This window comes from Antechinus flavipes, chromosome 2 (assembly GCF_016432865.1).
Source record: "Antechinus flavipes isolate AdamAnt ecotype Samford, QLD, Australia chromosome 2, AdamAnt_v2, whole genome shotgun sequence".
Taxonomy (NCBI): Eukaryota; Metazoa; Chordata; class Mammalia; order Dasyuromorphia; family Dasyuridae; genus Antechinus; species Antechinus flavipes.
Window position 1 is genome coordinate 674,220,011 of NC_067399.1, and position 20,328 is coordinate 674,240,338.

At 45.5% G+C, this 20,328-nt stretch overlaps 1 protein-coding gene across 1 annotated transcript in view; it reads left to right on the forward strand.

The window, feature by feature from the left end:
- Positions 1-16,957, forward strand: part of PTEN (phosphatase and tensin homolog) — a 72,930-nt gene extending 55,973 nt beyond the window's left edge. The window contains exons 6-9 of the mRNA XM_051982651.1: positions 1,885-2,026; positions 9,515-9,681; positions 11,670-11,897; positions 13,492-16,957. Coding sequence (XP_051838611.1) covers positions 1,885-2,026; positions 9,515-9,681; positions 11,670-11,897; positions 13,492-13,677 — 723 coding nt within the window. The 3' untranslated portion in view covers positions 13,678-16,957. The remainder of the gene's footprint in view (positions 1-1,884; positions 2,027-9,514; positions 9,682-11,669; positions 11,898-13,491) is intronic.
- The last annotated feature ends 3,371 nt before the right edge of the window (positions 16,958-20,328 follow it).

The following is a 20,328-nucleotide window of genomic DNA, read 5'->3' on the forward strand; positions in this document are numbered from 1 at the left end:
GGAGGAAGATGGACACAGAGGCAGAATTAGTAAAAGATTCTTCCTGGCCTGAGAGGCCGTGTGCAGACGGAGTGGCAGTGGGCAGCCCAGAGCGGCTGAGACAAGGAGGGAGGAAGAGGGAAGAGGATTGGAAGGAGGTGAGAGGTAAGGCAGATGCCCTCCCATCAGGCCACCCTCGCTTTAGAAGTGAGGAATGGGGAACCAGAGAGCGTAAGGGACTTGCCAGGAACCCGTAGGTCCCACGTCCTGTCTCCAGAGCCTGGGTTGCCCGTGCTGCAAGAGCAGCAGTAATAACAAGGCTGCTGTTCCAGTCCTGAAGAGGCCTGAGGCGCTGGGGGGGCGTTCTCTCCTTTGGAGGGGGGACGGGTCTCTGAGCTCGCTGGAGGAACCCCCCCGGCAGGCATAGCGGGCACCATGCTTGAAATAAATGTGATAAAAGGTGAAAACTTTTTAAAAGAAAGGTGGTTATTAGGTTGTAATATATCCTGGATTTAATCTGCTAGAAGTGATTTGCAGAGGCCACGTGCTCCAGATTCTGACTCTCCTCCTGGCTCTGTCACCTCCCGGGCCTTTTCTCATCCATCAGGGACTGGCTCCTCAGTGTTCCTGTGAGCAGGTCGCCTTCTCTGGCCAGGGGCTGTTGGGTTTTTTCTTATTGCATTAAACATTTGGCTTTGTGCTCATTTGAAGTTAAATAACTGGTAAGTGAAGCGATGCCTCATCTGGCCGGGTTTTAGCCAGGAGGTGAAATCTAATAACTTAAACATACACCTTCAAATGCCCAAACTTGTACAAAATTTTATCCCTTTTCTAGGAAAATAGACTATTACACTTGGTTGTCTTCTTGCACAGACCTTCTGAGTACTGTCTGTGCTGGATCTTTTTGCTGAGATTCAGCGCAAAGGCTCGAGCCCAGACTTGGGCCTTTGCCTCTCCCTTTCTTCCAAGAGGGGGTTCAGGTCTTGATTCTCTGAAAGTAACACTCAGCTTTGGGGTAGCAGCCTTGCTGCCTGTCCTGGGCCACTTCACCTCCTGGACATTGGGAACTGACTTTCCCATAAGTGTGTCCCAACACCCCACAGATCCTTGGCTCTCCCTTGACCCCTGTACCTACCGAACTTGTCAGTTTGGCTTTCCTTCTCCAGATTCCCCAGCATTTTCTCCCTTCTCCCTGGAGGTTCACAGAGCTTCCCTCTACTCCAGGGCCTTCTCACCTCCCAACTGACCTCTTGCAGAAGCCTCGTAATTGGTGTTAAATGTGTCTCCGTAGCTGCTGGATTGCCCAGACCAGGGTTTGTTGCTTATTCCCCATAGGGTCAGACAGGCATCTCTTTGTTACCTGGATTGCCCTTTCTCCTCATCTTTTTCTTAGAGTCTTTAGAGCAGGTCCCCTCTACAGGAAGAGCAGTTTCCTGATTAGGGACTGACTGATGTTACTTTGGTCTGCTGCTTCCAGGCTGCTGTGGCCTGGGAAGCCAGCTGACCCTGCTTGTTGAGAGCTGGAGGTTCTCTGACATGGGGCTTCAGATTAGGGGATCTCTGTTTCCAGAGCTGACACACCTTGTTTGCTTACGTCAAGGACCAAAACCAAATTCTAGAGGGTTAACGTGCTTGCAAGAAGACTTAGTGATGAGTAACTGGGGGTTCTGATTAAAATGCTGCTGTTTGTAATATAATCTGAACATGCTGTTTTGATTAATACTAGTATTGATCTGGTTACAGGTTTATCCATTGGATTTTTAAAAACATAACATTTCTAGTGTCTTAATGTCAGTATATGTTACTTGATGGCTAATTTGGTACATTTAATGATATGACTGATGAAGCCCTTAACTTTTTCTTTTTTTCTTTTTTACAATTATCTTCTCTCTTTCTGTTCTACAGGGAGTGACTATTCCCAGCCAGAGGCGCTATGTATATTACTATAGCCACCTGTTAAAGCACCATTTGGATTACAGACCAGTGGCCCTGCTCTTTCACAAGATGATGTTTGAAACAATTCCAATGTTCAGTGGTGGAACTTGCAGTAAGAAATTTTATCTTCTCGTTTGTTGCAACTTTTTGTTTTACAGAACTAGGAAACCGCATAAAAATCTGGAAGGGACATTTATGTAGAACGGGCCTGTTATTCTGGGCTGCAAGAGAGGGATTTGCCATCATGAGCAGTCCAGATGTCTCTTGTACAACTTTAGGAAAGTAGGGAAAGGGTAGTGATGATTATGAGTAGGTGGTGTTTGGTTGTATCTTACCTAGTATAGGCAGGGTTTGGAATAGACAGAGGAGGTGGATGACCAGAATGTCTCAATGTAAACCACAACTTCCCCGGGCCTCATTTGGTGCCGTATAGGGATGTTCTGAGGAAAGAGCTTTGTCATCTTTAAAGCGTCATCTAAATATGAGTTACTAATTTACCAGATTAAAATCATGGCAGCCGCCTTAGACGGAGCGGTGGGATGCCTTGTGAGAGGTTGAGGCTGTCGGTCAAGCCCCTTGGCCCAGCTTCTCAATTGTCTGGGCAGCAAGGCCTTCACCAGAGAGTCATGGGAGTCTGGTTTTCAGTGCTCGCCTTTGTAAAGCGCTCACTCTGGCTGCTTCTGTCAAAATTAAAAAAGCTCATCTGGCCAAAGACAGGATCCTCTGTTGGCTAAAGTCTTTGGGGGGGTTTTGACTGGATGGAGCTACCAGGCCTAATCCTGGTAGAGTGGGGGGAGGAGAGCTTCCTCCATCCTCAGCTTGTCTCACTCTGCTGCTGCTTCATGTCTCTATTACTCTTCTTGGGCAAAACTGATATACAAATGATTAAAAATGGACTCCAAACAATATTACATCACTAAAAAGCATTGTAAACTTAATTTTTCTTTTGACATTTTCGGTTTGAGTCTTCCTCACTAGTATGTGGTCCACTTTACTTTGTGTCTTTTTACATTCCTAAAGAGGTTGGTGTAGTGAAAAGATTTCGGATTTGAGGTTTAATTCCTTGGTTCAAAACTTTGCTGGTCATTTCCCTTCTGGAGATTCTGTTTCCTCCTCTAAAATGAGTGGCTTGAATTCGAGAAGCTCTGCGGACCTTTGTGTTAGTCCTCCATGCCCCCCGAGACCAACATCTCCTTCTTAGAAGCATCTTTTTTTTTTTTTTTTAAGTACTCTGGAATCAAGGAAAAACTGAATTTTAAAGTATCTGATCAGAAATTCTGTTCTGATCTGAAGTTTCCAGAAATGTTTCATTCCATCAGCACTGAACGCCAGCTCTGGGGAAGGCTGCTGGGCTGGGCAGGGATGGGTGTTCTTGCCTCAGGCAGTTTAGGACTTAAGACGAGTCTTCAGTGGGTGAAAAGTGAGTAAATGTAACATTTAAGTCACAAATAAAAAAACTCTGGGAGATGTGCCACAGAGCTATGTGGCGAATTATCCAGGAAGCGGGATGAGTTGGGAATGTTAAAAGGATCAGAGCCTGGGCCTTGAAGGATGATCAGGAAAGAAGGGCACTCTGGGAACAAAGGCAGTCATGGGAACGTGCAGGCAGAAGCAGGGAGCAGCTTTGCACGGGGTGCCAGTGGGAGGCAAGAGAAGCGAATGCAGATTGTCGAGCTGGAATATCAGCAAAAGGAGCTTGCATTTATTCTAAGTAGAAATGATCCACCCAACAGTGTTGAGCGGGGGAACACTCTAAGCAGGGATGTAGTTGGGGAAAATTGATCTGGTCGCGTTGTACAGCAGTGATTTCTACTCCACAGCTCACAACACTCCTGAGGGCAGTCTGAACTGAATGGAATTATCATTGGGAATTAACAAAATGGATAAAAACAGAAAGCAGAGATAGCATGGCATTCTGAGTGAAAGTGTGGCCTGCAGGAGATAGCATGACGTTCTGAGTGAAAATGTGGCCTGCAGGGGTTCTTAATCTGTCTGGATTAGCAACCTCTGTTTCTCTTTGAATTTGACCCTGCTGTTGTACAGGATGATTTTGTGTGGGAGAGGGAAGGAGCCCACCAGGCTGTTTTTTATAAACTAAGCATGAGATTATGTGGCTATGGGTGATGTTAACATCTGGAGCGAGCATTGATTACAGAAAGATTGAACTAAATAGGAAAGAAAGCACTAAGGAAGAGGGGTGATGGATGGAGTGAGAGAGGTGCATATCTCCGTCTCCCAAGCAACTGTGGACCTGGGGGTGGGGGAGGGGGGAGGAAAGAGCACTTCCTTTTTTGTTTCCCATTCTGGCCCCTGGAGGGGACACTGCTGAAGCCTGAGTAGTCCACTGAGGGGGAGTCTTTAGCAACCAAGAGCTTGTTACTTGGTGAAAGCTTTCACCAGTGCGTGTGCCCATTAATTGTTTCCAGTTTATCTAGTTTGTACAGAGTTGTTTGCACGGTGTCACCTCCGTTAAACCAGGGAGTACCTTGAGAACAGGGACTAACTCTTCCCTTTCTTTGTAGCGACAGTGCTTGGTACGTGGTGGCATTTAATAAGTGCTTGTTGACGGACCGATTGACTTTTTAGTAATAGCTCACATTTATGAGACATTTTTATTTTTCAATTTGCCAGGTGCTTTCTTTAGAATAACTTCATCAACTAACTGATCAGTAAACATTTATTGAGCACCTACTATGTGCCACGTGCTATGCAAGGAACACAGACACAAAAATTAAACCCTTGAAAAGCTTAGTCTATGAGGTTTCGGGATATATGTGTGTGTGTGTAAATAATAGATAGATAGCTAGAGAGAAAGAGAGCTATAGATATAAAGTATCTGCAAACTACATATATGCAGAATCCAAAGTACTTAAGGGAATCCTTAGTCAGTGAGGTGGGGTTCCGGTAGAACCTTCTGCAGGAGGTGTCCATTGGGCTGAGTCTAAGAGGCGGAAGTTGAACAAGAAGTGCAGAAAGGTGGAGTGTCAAGTGTGTGTGGGGGAGCAGGAAGGTCATTCTTGCTGAATCGTATAGGAAAGGAAGTATGTGGAAGCCTAGCAGTGGGGGAGGGTTTTCTTTAAGTGCTCAACAGAAGAATTTACATGTGATCCAAATGATGTTCCTGGATCGCTGTGGGCTATCAAATACAAAGGTGATGCAGTAGGAAAATCGCTTCAGCTGCTGCATCGATCAACAGGATTTTAAGTGCCTCCTATGTACCGGCTACTGGGCTAAGTGCTGGGGATACCAAGAAGGGCGAAAGCCTGCCCTCCAGCAGCTAATAGTCGGGTGGAGGAGATAAGAGACGGGGAGACCTAGAAGGCATTGTGGTGGGAAGATGTGAGAAAGGAGGAGGGATGCAGCAGTGGGAGTGGAGAGAAGGGACCGCCGGCAAAAGAAGCTGGGATTGGGCGATGGATTGGGTTTGTACCATGGCTGATTTGGGAGCCTGGATGACTGGAAGGATGCTGCAGGTGTCAGGAACAACAGACAACTTCAGAAGAGAGCTTGGTCGGTCAGGAAAAATGGTTCTCTCTCTCCTGCTGAGCTCCTGATGTCTTTGGGATGTCCGTTTTGAAAGGTCTGGCAGCTGGAGAGAGACTGGCATGTCGAGAAGAGTCCTAATGGCTGAGGAGGGTGGTCACTCGGTGATCATGTGTGAGAGAGGGTGGAAGCCTGGCCAGGATTGAGCCCCAGGGGCCCCTAAGGAGCACAGGATGGAGGGGGATGAACTTGTCAGGGAGCCTAGAAGCACGGCAAGGCAGGGCTGCAGGGGTGGAGGAGAGCCGCAGAGCTTGGCAGCAAGGACATGGTTGGCACTTTGGGGGGCAGTTTCCTTTTGAATCAGGAAGTCAAAGGTCAAATGGCAGAGAAGAGGAAAGGCCATTGAAGAGTGTGGATGGCTTTCCCAAGGAGTTTGGTTGCAAGAAGAAGAGGTAGAGGAGAGAGCAGAGTATTCCTTGAGGGTGGAAGGGAGACTTGCATTTGAGTTGAAAAGTCCCATGAAGTTTGACAGATAGAAGACTGCACTGAAGGTAACTTCAGTGATTTGCTGAAGGTGTCTGGCTAGTCCGGGCTCTTTCCTTGCTCCAGCAGGAGCTCTGGGGAGTCGATGCTTCTTAGTAAATACTTGGTTGGTCCCACATGTCACTGGTCTCCTTGGAGAGCCAGGAAAACTGACTCACTCCTCATTGGTTTTCCTGCTTTCTCCATGATGCCCAATGAACTTACCTGAAGGCCCGAGACCCTTGTCTCCTTCCCGGGACCAAGACTTCTATTCAAATTAGAGGAGACTTGCCCTTTTTGGCCCCAGAGCAATCTTGGTTTGGGTTTGAGTCCTGTTTCCAACCCTGCCAAGAGAGCAGCTTTTTTTTTTTTTTTTTTTTGAACATGTTGATGCAAGGAAGAATATTGCGAGTGTGAGACCCTGAGCAAGTAAGTTCCTGGTAGATGCCTTTCTTTTAATAGAAGCAATAATTTTTCAGTCCTAGACAACTTATTTCATTTTTACAACAGGTTGGAAGTTGATGGTGTTTCTGTCTTTAAAATTTTAATTTCTGTGCTTAAAAGCATAGTCCTGTTGTATAGAGTCATTGATTGTTTTAACAGTAATATTTGTGCTTCAGTGATATTTTATCTTTTTTTTTAGGGATTTTTTTAGCTTCTGGATTTTGTCCTTTTTCTGTTTGTTTTTTGGTTTGGGTTTTTTTTTGCTAGGCAATTAGGGTTAGAGTTGGTAAGTATCACCTATCTGAAGCTGGACTTGAACTCAGATCCTCTCTGTCCACTGCGCTACCTCATGACCCCTAACTTAGCTTTAAAAAAAATCTATTTGGGGGACATTTTTTGAACTTTATATTCTTGGACTCAACAGTGTCACAACATTGAAGCATTTTAATGAGACACTTGGTCACTCCAGGCTTTTTGCTTACTTCTATGGTGATTGCAATGAACAGAGCAAGAAGTCTCAGCTGTTTAATACGATGCCAATGGCTGCGTCCTGCTGGTGTCCGTGCCAGGCTGTTGTCGGGGCACCTGCTGCTCTGCTCCTTACCTCCTCCCGAGGCCTGACTCCCTTCCGTGGAGGCACAGGCCTCAGGAAGGGCCACCCGCTGGGTGCCACCGCAGCCTTCCACATGAGGGATTCTCTGCAGAAGGCAGCACCCATTGGCGGACACGCTGCCTGAGCCCCCAGGCTGCCAAAGGAAACTTTATTGGATGACATTTATCAGAGGTGAGAGCCGTGAGCCAACAGCGCCCGGGGTGCTCCGCAATAGGAGACTGGCTAATTCTCGGTGGTCGCCTGCCACTTTGGCCGGCATGTGGCTCGTGTGCTTTTAAGTAGCTACGTGTTGTCTCCTTGAGAGCGGGGACCAGGTTTTCCTTTGTATCCCCACGGTTAGGCACAGAGTAGGTGTGTAATCACTATCATGGACTGGCTGGAAGCCTAAATGGAAAAAGAAAAGCTCATCAGAGAAGGGGGGTCGTCAGGGAAGGTGAGGGCTCTGCTGTGGGTTGGGGGCTGAGATGCTCTCGTGGTCCCAGTGGGTGTCCTGTGTTTCCCCCTAAACCCTGCTCTTTGTCCTCGCCACACGACCCCATTCTCTTTGTTCTTGCCCACTCTCTCCCTTGTCCTGGTAGCTCCTTGGACATTATCCTTTCAAGTCCCTTGTATCTCTCATTAAGCTTTCCCTGCCAAGCTTCAGCACAGCTAGTTGCTGCCTGTGCTGATTGGATATCCTGCAGATGAGTGTTTTGTAATCCAGTTGGCCCCTCCCCAGGGCTTCCCGGTTGGCCTCTGTGCCCCGCACCACTCTTTTCACCCCTCTCACATGAAGAGGTGGCCTTTTTTCTTGCCAAGATAAGCCCTCTACCAGCACACGTTGCTTTTTGGCTTTTTTCTTAAATTTATTTAGTGTCTTATTTTCTCCATTTACATGTAAAAAGTTTTTTAACATTTGTTTTTAAAACTTGGAGTTCCAGATTCTTTCCCTTTCTTCCTCCCCATCCCCCGCATTGAGAATGCACGCACATATTACCACTTAATCATTCATTCCTCACTTGGTAGGTGCCTACTTTCTTTCCATTTTTCATTGTTTCAAAGTGAATCAGTTTTATTAAAGCCTTAAGTTCTTTTGAAAACTGTTTAGGGAAAAACAAAGTTAATTAGAACAGGGCCAAACCAATGGGAACTAACCACTTTACCAGTCTGGATTTCAGCAAAGAACAAAACAATTTCTGTCTCTGTCTTCTTTGCTAATTTCTTAGGTGGTGAGCTTCCCTCTCAGAAATTGCCCCATCATGAAGAGTAGCTATATATACTTGTCACTTTTTCCAAATTTAATTTTTAGAGAAACTTTCTATTTATCTAATAATGGGCATCTTCTCGTTGTTGACAAGTACAAATTTAAATTCTAGAATAGGAAGGAAAGAAGAGCTTTGACAAGTTGCACATACTAAAAGAAGAAATTGTTTTAAAGATACATTCTTTAATTTGATACGGTTTATATTTTCTTTTTTAATTATTTTTTATAGAGTCATCTGTTGCTCTGTGCATATAAACATAGAGATGCCTTAAAAATAAACTTACAAAGCTCTTATATGAGGGAATTAAAATAATGTGAAGCATGATGGTGTGCTGAAAGGCTCAATTTTGCCAGAATGATCTTAAGATAAGAAAAAATGGGTTGCCACCATGGCAGATGTTAGCAAAACATTCTTTGCAATTCTTACTCTTTGGCTTATTGTTAATTTTCCCCCTCCCTTTTATTCTCTGCTGAATGTCTCCTCCCTTCCTGTTTTCCTTGGTTTGGGTTCTGGCTTTACATACCTTGTAAGAATAAAATACAGTCTTAGAGCCTATAATTGGCTAATATTTTGGAATATGCTTCTTTGGGGACAGCTGGTTTGCCCGGAAGTAGAACATTGGCTCTGGAATTCAAATATGGCCTCAGACGCTTAACTAGCCATGTGACCTTGGGCAAGTTATTTAACCCTAGTTGTTTCCAAAAGAAAAGGCTTATATGTTTATACTGTTGGAACATTTCAGGTTTCATATCTTCATTCTATAGTAATTGGTAATTGTGCTTATTGCAGTTTTCTTTCAGCCATTCAGAACATTTATTTGAAGTATTTTGCTATGGTTCTAGACTAAGCAATCTTAATTCTTATGGTTCCTTTCATCTTAAAAAATTTATTTTGTGGGCGTGAATATGTATCAAGAAGATCAATGCCCAACAAGATCAAATGATATAGCCAAGATTTGGGATCCAGGGGCACTGCCCTACTTTTGTGAAATCAAATTTTCTAGAGTATTGAAAACATTTTAGAGATTTTTAGAAACATCGAATGTTTAGATTGTTTTTTAGTGGAGTGAATTTTAATTAAACCAAAATCTTGAAATATACTATATATCCACAAGGGAAGAACAAATATAACCTGCTTTCACCTGGAGCTATTTTTAAAAGGTATGGCTCGAGCAGCGTGTTGGAAAGGCTCCTTTGCCGACCAGTTTCATCTGGGCCCGATGACGTTAGGACGTTGGGATGGCCGGGAGTGGTTTCGGAAGCTCTGTAATGACTCTGGCTGTTTCCCCACACAGATCCTCAGTTCGTGGTCTGCCAGCTGAAGGTAAAGATCTACACATCCCCTTCAGGGCCCACAAGGCGGGAAGACAAGTACATGTATTTTGAATTCCCCCAGCCTTTGCCCGTGTGCGGTGACATTAAGGTGGAATTCTTCCACAAGCAGAACAAGATGCTCAAGAAGGTTTGTATTTTGCTCTTATTGGGCAGTCGTCCCAAGGCCGGGCAGGAACGGGGGCCTGGGCTGGTACAAAGCAGGAGCAGGAGGGAAGACGTGGCTTCAGTTCTTCCATTGCTGGGTCACAACTCTAAATGAAATTAGGCTAGGAGATTCTGAGTAATTACTTACCTGCTTCTGATGCTCTCTTCTTTTTGGAGGAAAAGGCTTTGGAGATTAAGGCATTTGACTTGATCTCTTGCTCCCCAATGAATGCTTGAGATCTGTTAGCTGGTACAGGAAGAGATGTCAGTGGGGAAGAGGCAGGAAGGGGGAGGTTAAGCAAATGACATGTTCTGATTTAGGAAGGGACATGTTCCTGACCTTTGCCACACTGTCCAGCCAGCATTAAGAGCATTGCATAGCCCCATTTCAAATGGCCTTCTATTTAGAATCTTGATGTATTATGTAAGAGTTTTAAAATATAGATCCTGATTAAGAATGTAATTATTCTGTTACTAACTGTGGGGGAGGGGGGAACTGTTAGTAATTTTCTAAGATTTTTTTTTTAATTCCTCATTGGGCTCAGAAGCTTGTGAAAAAGCATTTTCATAAATGTTAGCATTGAAATTAGGTACATTTCATGCTGGAAAGAGCTTAGTTTATTTTAATCCTTAGTTTGTTTTAGGGCTGTCCCAAAAGACCCCTAACGTGTAAGAGCAAAAAGGTGAAATTTCAAAATCATAGGAATTGATGGAGAACTTAATTCCAACAGCTAGAAAACTTAGATGAATATGGGGAGTATTTTGGGAAGTTGGTGTCTGTGGGGCATGTCACTGAACCCTGAGAAAAAACCATCGGTCCAGTTGGCCAGGGACCATCCGTAAAATAATCCACATTTCTCTAACCTTAAGACCCATTTGAGGCTTTCTTAAAGAACTTGATTAACATGAATAATGGAACAGAACGTGTCTTTCTCCACTCATTCCTCATAAGAGACATAAAAGGACATTAAAGATATATCTTACTTTTCAATAGGAAATGTTTCTTCTTGAGACTCTGGTAAGTTTTTCTAGGAAATAAATATAAGCCAAGGGTTGCAGAGGGCTATGCAATAGGGCGTGATCTGACAGTAGAGGATGTGGGCAGATGCCTCCAGACTAGGAGTGGGAAGGATAACGTGATATCAGCATTTCTTAAATACTGACCAGAAGAGATGGGATTAAATATTTACATCCCACCTCTTTTCACGCACGGTTATTTTTTGTAGCTTGAAATGGGCATGTGGTTTTCTTTTCAATGAGTCTTTCCTTCTTGCTGCTGGCATTTGGCTGTGAGATGGGCAGAGGGGCGAGAGCAGTATAGAGATTTGCCTTGCCTTTGAGCGTTACAGAGGCCAGACAGACATCTTGGAAATCTGTAAGAATTATCGGCTTGTGCTCTTAGCAAAGGCTGATAAAGGCCGGCTGTGGTCACTGACTTAAGGACTTGGGTGGAGCAATTTGGTTGCCCTCTCTCTGAAAACCAACTGTGTTATTGGACTAGGAAGGTCTGCAAAGGGGTGTCTAGGTAGACATAAGCCCTTAAAAAATGAGGTGAAAGAGGTTCAATAAATAGACGAATGGGATGAATGGGAGTCAGGAAAGAGAGGGACTGCCCTTCGGACCAGGGGTGCCCTGAGGGGCCGCCCAGAGAGCTTCCTGTCAAAGGCAGTCAGGGAAACCCTTTTCACAGCAACTGCTTGGGGCCAGTGCCTTTGGGCATCAGCTTAGAAGGGAAAAAGTCAGCTTTTATTTTAAACCCAGTCAATTATCATCATCCTAATTCTGAACCTGAAAATGGCTAGGGGTGAAGATGCATGACCACCTATGTAGAGTTTTTAACCTGTTGTAAATATTACGTGGGGAGTTCTCTGTGTTCTGATGACAGAGCCGAGCCGTATATGTGTGTGAGAGATGTTTGCTCTTTACTTCAGTGGATGGTAAACAAGCTTATCTGTTGTTTTTGTGTTTTAGGACAAAATGTTTCACTTTTGGGTAAATACATTCTTCATACCAGGACCAGAGGAAAACTCAGACAAAGTAGAAAATGGAAGTCTTTGTGGTGATCAAGAGATTGATAGTATTGGCAGCGCCGAGCGATCAGATAATGACAAAGAATATCTCATACTCACATTATCCAAAAACGATCTTGACAAAGCGAATAAAGACAAGGCCAACAGATACTTTTCTCCAAACTTTAAGGTCAGTAACTTACTCCTTCTGGAGGTTTTCAGGTTTAAAATTAGACATAAAAATAAGGAATGGCTTCCGTTTCTTTTAGCTTGAGGATCTGTCTCAAGTTCTTGAGAAATTTCTAAAGAAACAACAGAAACATGATAATTCTCAGTGAGTTCTATTTAAGTTCTCTAAGCTTTAAAGCCCCGGCCCACTCTGTAGTTGACATCAGAAGCTGGGGCATGGGTAGTGCAGAGGAGAGAACTGTCTTTCAATTAAAAATTTGATTGAGCTTCTGATTCTTCCATGGATGCCCCTGGGACTTAAAGGGAACCTTCACTCTCCGGACTTCCCTTCCCCCATCTGTAAAACAGACATCAGATAAGATGATCTCTGGCCTCTCTTAGCCTAAATCTGTGCATCAGTGAATCATTGATCAAGATGGTATCTTGTTAATTGGCTGAATCCCATTGAATCAAGTAGCTTGCAAAGAAAGTTTGTGACAGCAACAAGGTGTTTGGGGATGGGGAAGAGGAGAAGGAAAAGGGAAGATGGGAGAAAGTGGGAGTGATCTCAGAAGGGACCAGCCTTCCATGAGCTTGCTTCCATAGCCACGGTAGGATCCCAATCTGGGTCTTGGAGGGACCTGAGAAGTCTTTCACCTTGATGAAATGAAGAGGGGGAGCAGCTCACTCTCTGCCATTCAGCCAGAATTTGAACCTCAAATCAGAATAATTCTTTTTCATTCCCTTGAGTTAGCATCTGTTTTCTTCTTGACTCTGGGGCTGAATTTTGTTTGTAAAGGCAAGAAATTGCCTTTGCTGTGCACCATTGGCCAAGATCTGGATCCAAATGTGGGTCCTTCATTTCAGTTTTAGTTAAGCAGAGTAATCCAATGCGTTTTCTTTTGGGGCTGCCGGGGATCCTCACATTAGAACTGGAGGGATCTGGAGGCAGGTGAGGACTGAGCAAGGAAAGGGACCTGCCCAGGGGCACAGGTAAAAGAAGTGGGCAATGCCTAAGAGCATCTAGGACTATCCAAGTCCTGTCTGTCAGATGGGTTCCCCGGGTGAAGTCTCTCTCTGTCCGTGCCCCTCGTTGCCTCTGCCCTGAGACCCTTCCAGGCAGCGAAGTTGAGGCACGGAGAGATTAATTGGCTTTCCTTGCATGGCACGGCTCGTTGGTGTCTCCCTAGAACTCTCCGTAACGAAGCTCTCTTCCCCTCTTTATTCACACGCACTTGAACGCTGTTTTCCTTCAAGTCCAGCATTTAAAATAAACTCATCGTCGTATCGCTTTTCCACTTTCAAAGAACGTAATTCTGCCAGTTTTGTTTATTGTAAAAGTTTATCATTTCGAGTGCATTCTGGGTTAATGGACATGTGTGGGCGTCTAAGCCCCACGTCTGTCTTGGGAATGGGAAAGCGCTTTCCAGTTCCCACGCAGAGCACCCACGGGACCTCCCCAGCCCGGGCTTCTGGAGCAGCTCTTGGCCCCCGGGGCCATCAGATGCCAGCATAGATTGAGGTGGGGGGAGTGAGGCCAGTGGGGCCCCCGGGAGGCCGCCCTCACCTCACGCCGAGTGTTCACCGGGCTTTGCTTTTGTCCCTCTGTCCTCCAGGTGAAGCTTTTCTTCACAAAAACTGTAGAGGAGCCGGCAAACCCAGAGGCCAGCAGTTCCACTTCGGTCACCCCGGACGTTAGTGACAATGAACCTGATCATTATAGATACTCGGACACCACTGACTCTGATCCAGAGAACGAGCCTTTTGATGAAGATCAACACACACAGATCACAAAAGTCTGAATATTTTTTTTATCAAGAGGGAAAAAGAGACAAACTTGAAGAACCTGAAAAAGGACCTTTTTTTAAAATGGCAATAGGACATTGTATCAGCTGACCAGTGATAGGAACAGTGACCTTTCCCTGACCAGTTCCGTCGGGGCCTCTCCACCGGTGACAGGCTTGCCATGCTCGTCCCGTCCCGTGGGAAGGAGGCCGCCTGCCTCGTTATTATCTGTATATACCTTTTGTGTTCAAAGGACGCTTAAAAATTTCAATTAGGAAAAATAAAGATGGCACTTTCCCTTTTTCCAGTTTTATACAAGTGGAGGCAGACCTGGTGTGTGATGCGTAGGGATGTCCCTTTGTGTTCTGTCCCCTCCCGATGTGGCTTCAGAGCTCCCCGAGCTGTCCCGGTTCACAGCCTGCCCCTTTGCACTCCCGTGGCGACAGATAGGGCTGCAGTTGGTGGCGAGGAGTTTCCCCAAGGGTCCGACTCCGTTGTGGTTGCATGGATTGGGGTGAGGGGGGTGGAGAGAATGCTCAGAAAGGAATCTCTTTGATGCTGGACTCTGGACCAGGTACCATCTCCAGCTGTTCTACAGGCACCTTTCTTTAGCATGCTACAGTAATTAATCCTGGACATTGGAGAAATTGGCCGCTCTCACTGCTTGTTGTTTGTGCATTTTATTTTTTTAAGCATATTGGTGCTAGAAAAGGCAGCTAGAAGGAGTGATTCTGTATTAGGGGTACAGGAATGAACCTTCCGCAACATCTAGAGCCCCACAGGTGAGGGGTCTAAGCCGAAGGGGGGTCCTAGCTAAGAAGAAACACAGCAACAATGACTTCACCATACAAATGTGGAGGCTGGAGACAAACACCACGATTCAAACCTTGACAGTGCTCTCTGAAATGTGCTTTCTCGCTTGTCCTGACCGCTCCCTCTCCCGTGTAATCGAGGCCAGTGCTAAAGGTCAGAGGTTGTCAGTCCACACATCAGCCCCCCGCCCACACTCGCTTCTCAGCCCCCCTCCCCGCCCCTCCCCCCGGCTCGCCCGCCTGCTGTGGCTGCTTCACGTGCCGCCCGCAAGCTTTGCGTCCTCCTCGAGCGGGAACGCGGCCGTAACGCCGTGCCCGAAGTTTCCTTCGGAGGCTCCCCGGGAAGTGAGACCAGAGACTCACGATGCATTGATGCAGTCACCTAGCTGTCAGCTGTTCCGCCCTCGGACCGCACACATTCTATCACCATGAGTTTTGCAGTTTTGCACACTTTTTTTAATGTCATTAACTGTTAGGGAATTTTACTTGAAGAATACTTAGCACCTAGAATATTTATATATTAAAGAAAGACCATGACACACGGTAAACGGGAAACAAGGAACTTCTCGGCACTGCCCAAGAGAACGTGTCTCCTCTCCTCCTGATGGTACAGTGCTCGTTGGCTGTTCGGAAAAGCGATTTCTGGTGAACCCGGCAGGGTCGTAGCAGGGGTGCGGAGGGCTGTAGTCGGAAGGAGGGCTCGCGCTTCCCTTTTGAACGTTGCCAGAGAACGAGAGGGCCCAGACTCCAGGAGATCAGCAGGGTACAACTGGTAGAGTATAGCAGATGGGAGGATGCTGTTTCAAATTATTCCCCCCCCCCAGAAATTTGGCGTACTTCAAACTAGACTTTTATCTTCAGGAAATTCGAATACCATTTCTTTCTGGTGTAAAATCCCATTTCAATGAACTCATTGGTGCTGACGTTGTTCATTAGCTGTGGTCTGACCTCATTAATGTATTGGATTGAGAATGCATTCGGCCTAGTCCAGCAGCGTTGTGTAAAGTTTGGATGGTGATTCGATCCGGCGGGATGTCATCGTAAGAATCTTGCGAAACGATGCAACCCTGTCGAGATCTGGTGGTCAATTTCATTTGGCAGATTGACGATTCATTCCCCCCCCAGCTCGTATGATTTACACGTTTATATTTAATTATCCTCATGTACCAAAAAAAAATCAATAGTGCTTTGGCGCTCACAAGCCACGCTGGTGAAACTGTCCAGCAGGAGATAGACACCCACCACTCGCCCCCAAACCAAGTATCGCTGACTAAATTCAATGTTCACGCTTTAAAATACTTTTAGTTACGGACACTGTTCGCTCCAGTTTTGGGCTCAAGACGTTACGTTGAATTTGTGTCGTTCCGCCGGGTCCCGCTGAGGCCCGGGTCGGAAGCAGTGACATTCTAATGGGCTTTTGCACTCTACTTCCTTTTCCTTTGGAATGTGAAGGTCTGAATGAGGGTTTCAATTCTGAATGTTTCCGCATTTTTGAGAAGCCTTGCTTACATTTTATGGTGTAGTCATTGGAAATGGAAAAATGGCATTATATATATATATATTATATATATAAATATATATTATAATACTCTCCTATACTTTATTTCAGTTACCATCCCCATAGAACTTGACAAGAATTACTGCGACTGAAAGGTTTTTTGAGTCCTTATGAAAACTTTATTTATGACAGTATTCACAAGTAGCCTGAGATGCATTCTGTAGCTCATCTCTTTGAGTTTCTGGACTGTATGCTTCAACTTTCTGGATGTGCAGCAGCTTACATGTCTGAAATTACTTGAAGGCATCCATCCCTTTGCACAGAGCTCCCCGCTGGGCCCTGGGCCATCCCCGGTCACCTGGAGCCCCCCCGCCCGCCCCCGCCCCCCACCCCCGGACTCTTTTTTGCCACCATTACTGAAGGGCAGTTGGACAGAGAGCGTAAAGACGATTTGCTGTGGCGCGGGCTGTAAACCTCAGCGGAGTTTACAGGCAGCCTCAGATGTTTCAGCTTTAAACAATTACATTAGGGTGCAAGGTCCTTGTTTTAGTTCTAGAAAACGTGTGCAATATGTTAACGATGGCTGTGGTTGCCACCAAGTGCCTCGTTCACCTTTAAATACTGTTAGAGCGTGTCCTGCATGCAGGTGGAAGGGGCGGAGCTGGGCCCTGACGCGGGCCTTCCCAGGGGCCTCTCCTCTGCCCGCTCACATTTTCAATCTGTTTCCCTATAGAGTATATAGCCTAAAAAAGTCCAGTCTGTTCAACAGCCTTACTCGGATTCAGCCTCTTGAGATACTCTAGTGCTGTGCCTCAGTGGCTCCGTGTGTGATGCAATGCACTGAGGATACACAACCACCATTCGATGTGTACAGGATAATTAATGCCTCATACAAATCAGTTGTCCATTTGTTATTGTGTTTGTTAACCCTTTATCTCTTAGTGTTATAAACTCCACTTAAAACTGATTAAAGTCTCATTCTTGTCACTGGCTGGCTCTTTTCTTCGGGGAGCGATGGGGATTCCGGGTGTGAATGGCGGGGAACCGGACGAGCGGTGCGTGTTTGCAGAGGCGCGGCGGGCATCCGGCGGGGACGGAGCCGCTGACCAGGAGGCCGGAGTTCGAGGCGCTGTTTGAGTGTTCCCAGCCCCCCGGCCCAGAATGGATGGATCTCTCTGGTTTTAAAATTGATTTAAGAGCAGCAAAGAAAAAGCCCAGTCTAGTCTTTCCAGCACAAGAGGTCTGGATTTCCCTGGGGGCCAGCAGAAGGCTTACTAGCCCCACGAGTGGTCTCGCAGGGGCCCGCCCAGGCCCTGGTACCGGACCAAGAACCTTCCCCTGCAGCGAGAGTCCTCGTGGCCCTTGGGACACTGGAGGGAGCCGGCAGACTTGGTTGGGGTTTGGATCGGACCTGATGGGTTCTGGTATTGGCCCAGAGCCGGGGCTTCGGGCTTCGGTAGCAGGGCCCCACTGTGCGTCCAGGCTCCATCCTTGCGGGTCACGGATCCCTGGGTAGGTCAGAACTCCGGGCCTCAGCCACCGCCCTTCTGTCGAGCACGGATTGGCCCAGATAGACAGCGGGGGACTGCTGGGTGCAAGGATGGTAGGGGATGGACAAGCTACCCGGCTGAGGGAGGGGGTGTGAATGCTTTCTCTGGGTAGACAGGACGGTCCTAGGCAACTCTGCCCTAGACACTGTTGGGGAATCCTTGGAGGGGGCCCTTCAACTCTACCAACTGTAGTGCCTCGCTCGTGGGGCTCCCCTGAGAAAGCACGGGGTGGGGCGCTGTGTGATCCTCATGGGCCCCCCCAGGCTCGCCAGAATGTCACCATCACTAGTGCTGGGCAAGGACAGCGAGCGGCCCTGCCGGAACCTTGGACTAAGGAAGCCGCTTCAGGAATAAAATGCTTTCCTTTTAATCACCCTAATTTCCCCCGGTGTTCCCTCTCCTTCCTTCCTGTCTTATATATCAATATCTTTAAAAATAGAAAAAAGGAAACATAAAAATATATCGAAAAATATCTGAAAATATGTGCAAGATATCACTTACCTTCCTGATTTCAAATCTGGCCTCACTAACTTGTGTCATGCTGGTTAAGTCACTTTGCTCTGCCTCAGTTTCCTCATCTGTAAAATGAGCTGAGGAAAGAAATGGCCAACCCCTCTAGTATCCTTTCCAAGCAAACGGTGCCGCAGGAGTCGGACGGGCCGAACGAGAACCACAGCTGCACTCTGGACCTCCCCTCCGCGAGCGTCTCTACGTAAATCTCTACACAGCACTCATGGAAGCTTTTTAATGGTGGCCAGTTTTGCTTTTATTTTTTTAATTGACCTTGTGGCCTATTGTTCTTCTGGTCTGCTTACTTCACTCTTCATTAGTTTCTATAGATCTTCTCATGCTTTCGTCTGTATTCGTCATAATTTATTCTTTTATGGCCCAATAATTCCATCACATCCACATGCCCGACTTTTCCCCATCTGACTTTGTTTCCAATTTATTGCTGTCACCAAATTGCTGCTATAAATACGGGGCTGTATATGAGAACTTCTTATCAATGAATACACTTTGGGTTATAGGTTGTAATGTTCCCTCCAAGTCCAAGAATATGGACCTTTTGGTGACTATTTACAAAATTCACAATTATTTACCCCCGTAACCCTCCAACATGAACTATTCCCCTCTCTCGCTCCTCTGCCAATTTGCAGATCTCTGTGAAGTCTCTGGGTAATTTGGATTTACCTATCTCTTAGAGACATGCAGAAATTCATCATTCTCCTTTCCCCTCCTCCATCCCCCCATCAGTTCCTAGGTAGGGCCAAAAATGAGATACAGTAAAATATGTACATTTGTAATCGCACCTTCCTACTTCACGGCCAATAAACAATTTTGTTTGTTTTTGTTTTGCTGAGACAGTTGGGGTTAAGTGACTTGCCCAGGGTCACACAGCCAGGAAGAGTTAAGTGTCTGAGACCAGATTTGAACTCGGATCCTCCCGACTTCAGGGCCGGCACCCTCTAGCTGCCCCACCAACAAACAATCAATACAATGTTTTAATAAATAGTTTAAAAGTTTAGAATATAAATCCCGATTTCCCCAGGCTTTTTCTATTTTTCCATTAGTCCAAAAGTATTTTTGTTAACTAGCCTATCAGACTTTTATCGGGGAAGTGGGAAAAATGGGTGTTTCTACAGGACAACAGTCAGAATAGTAGGTCATCATAAATAAGAGATCTCATTTTCTTAGGGTGGCTGGCCTCTGCCTTAAGGATGTTTTCCCATGATCTTTCAATCTCCATTATTCATTTTTGCAAGCTTAGTGGGATTTTTCAGATGAGTTGTGCACCTGATGAGAAATTTGATGATTTCATCTCCACAAAGTTTTTTTTTTTCTATAACTTCAAAAAAATGAATATAAACTAGACTCTCATTTTGATAATCATTGAATTCAGGTTAGAAGGAGCAGGTGCCACAACAGAACAGATAATATAATTTCTTTCTCTGTGTAAATGTACTTCAAAAGTGGATATTACTGTTTTACTTTGAAATAAAAATTTTCACCCTGATATCACCATAAACTCCATCCTTAGAAATATTCTTTTTTATATTACATTTTTTATCATAGCTTTTTATATACAAAACAAATGCATGGGTAATTTTTCAACATTGACCCTTGCAAAAACTTCTGTTGCAACTTTTCCCTCCTTCCCCCCTCCCTTCCTCCAGATGGCAGGTAGTCCCATACAGGTTAAACATGTTAAAGTATATGTTAAATTCAGTATGTGTGTACATATTTATACAGTTCTCTTGCTGCACAAGAAAAATTGGATTTAGAAAGAAGTAAAAATAACCTGAGAAGAAAAAATAAAAATGCAAGCAAACAGTAACAGAAAGCGTGGAAATGCTCTGTTGTGGTCCATACTTATTCCCCATAGTTCTTTCCTTGGGTGTAGCTGGTTCTGTTCATTACTGATCAATTGGAACTGATTGGATCCTCTCATTGTTGAAGAGAGCCACGTCCATCAGAATTGATCCTTATATAATCTTGTTGTTGCCCTGTACGATGATCTCCTGGCTCTGCTCATTTCACTCAGCATCAGTTCCTGTAAGTCTCTCCAGGCCTTTCTGAAATCATCCTGCTGGTCATTTCTTACAGAACAATAATATTCCATCACATTCATAATACCACAATTTATTCAGCCATTCTCCAATTGCTGGGCATCCACTCAGTTTCCAGTTTCTGGCCACTACAAAGAGGGTTGCCACAAACATTCTTGCGCATATAGGCCCCTTTCCCTTCTTTAAAATCTCTTTGGGATAGAAGCCCAGTAGAAACACTGCTAGATCAAAGAATATGCAC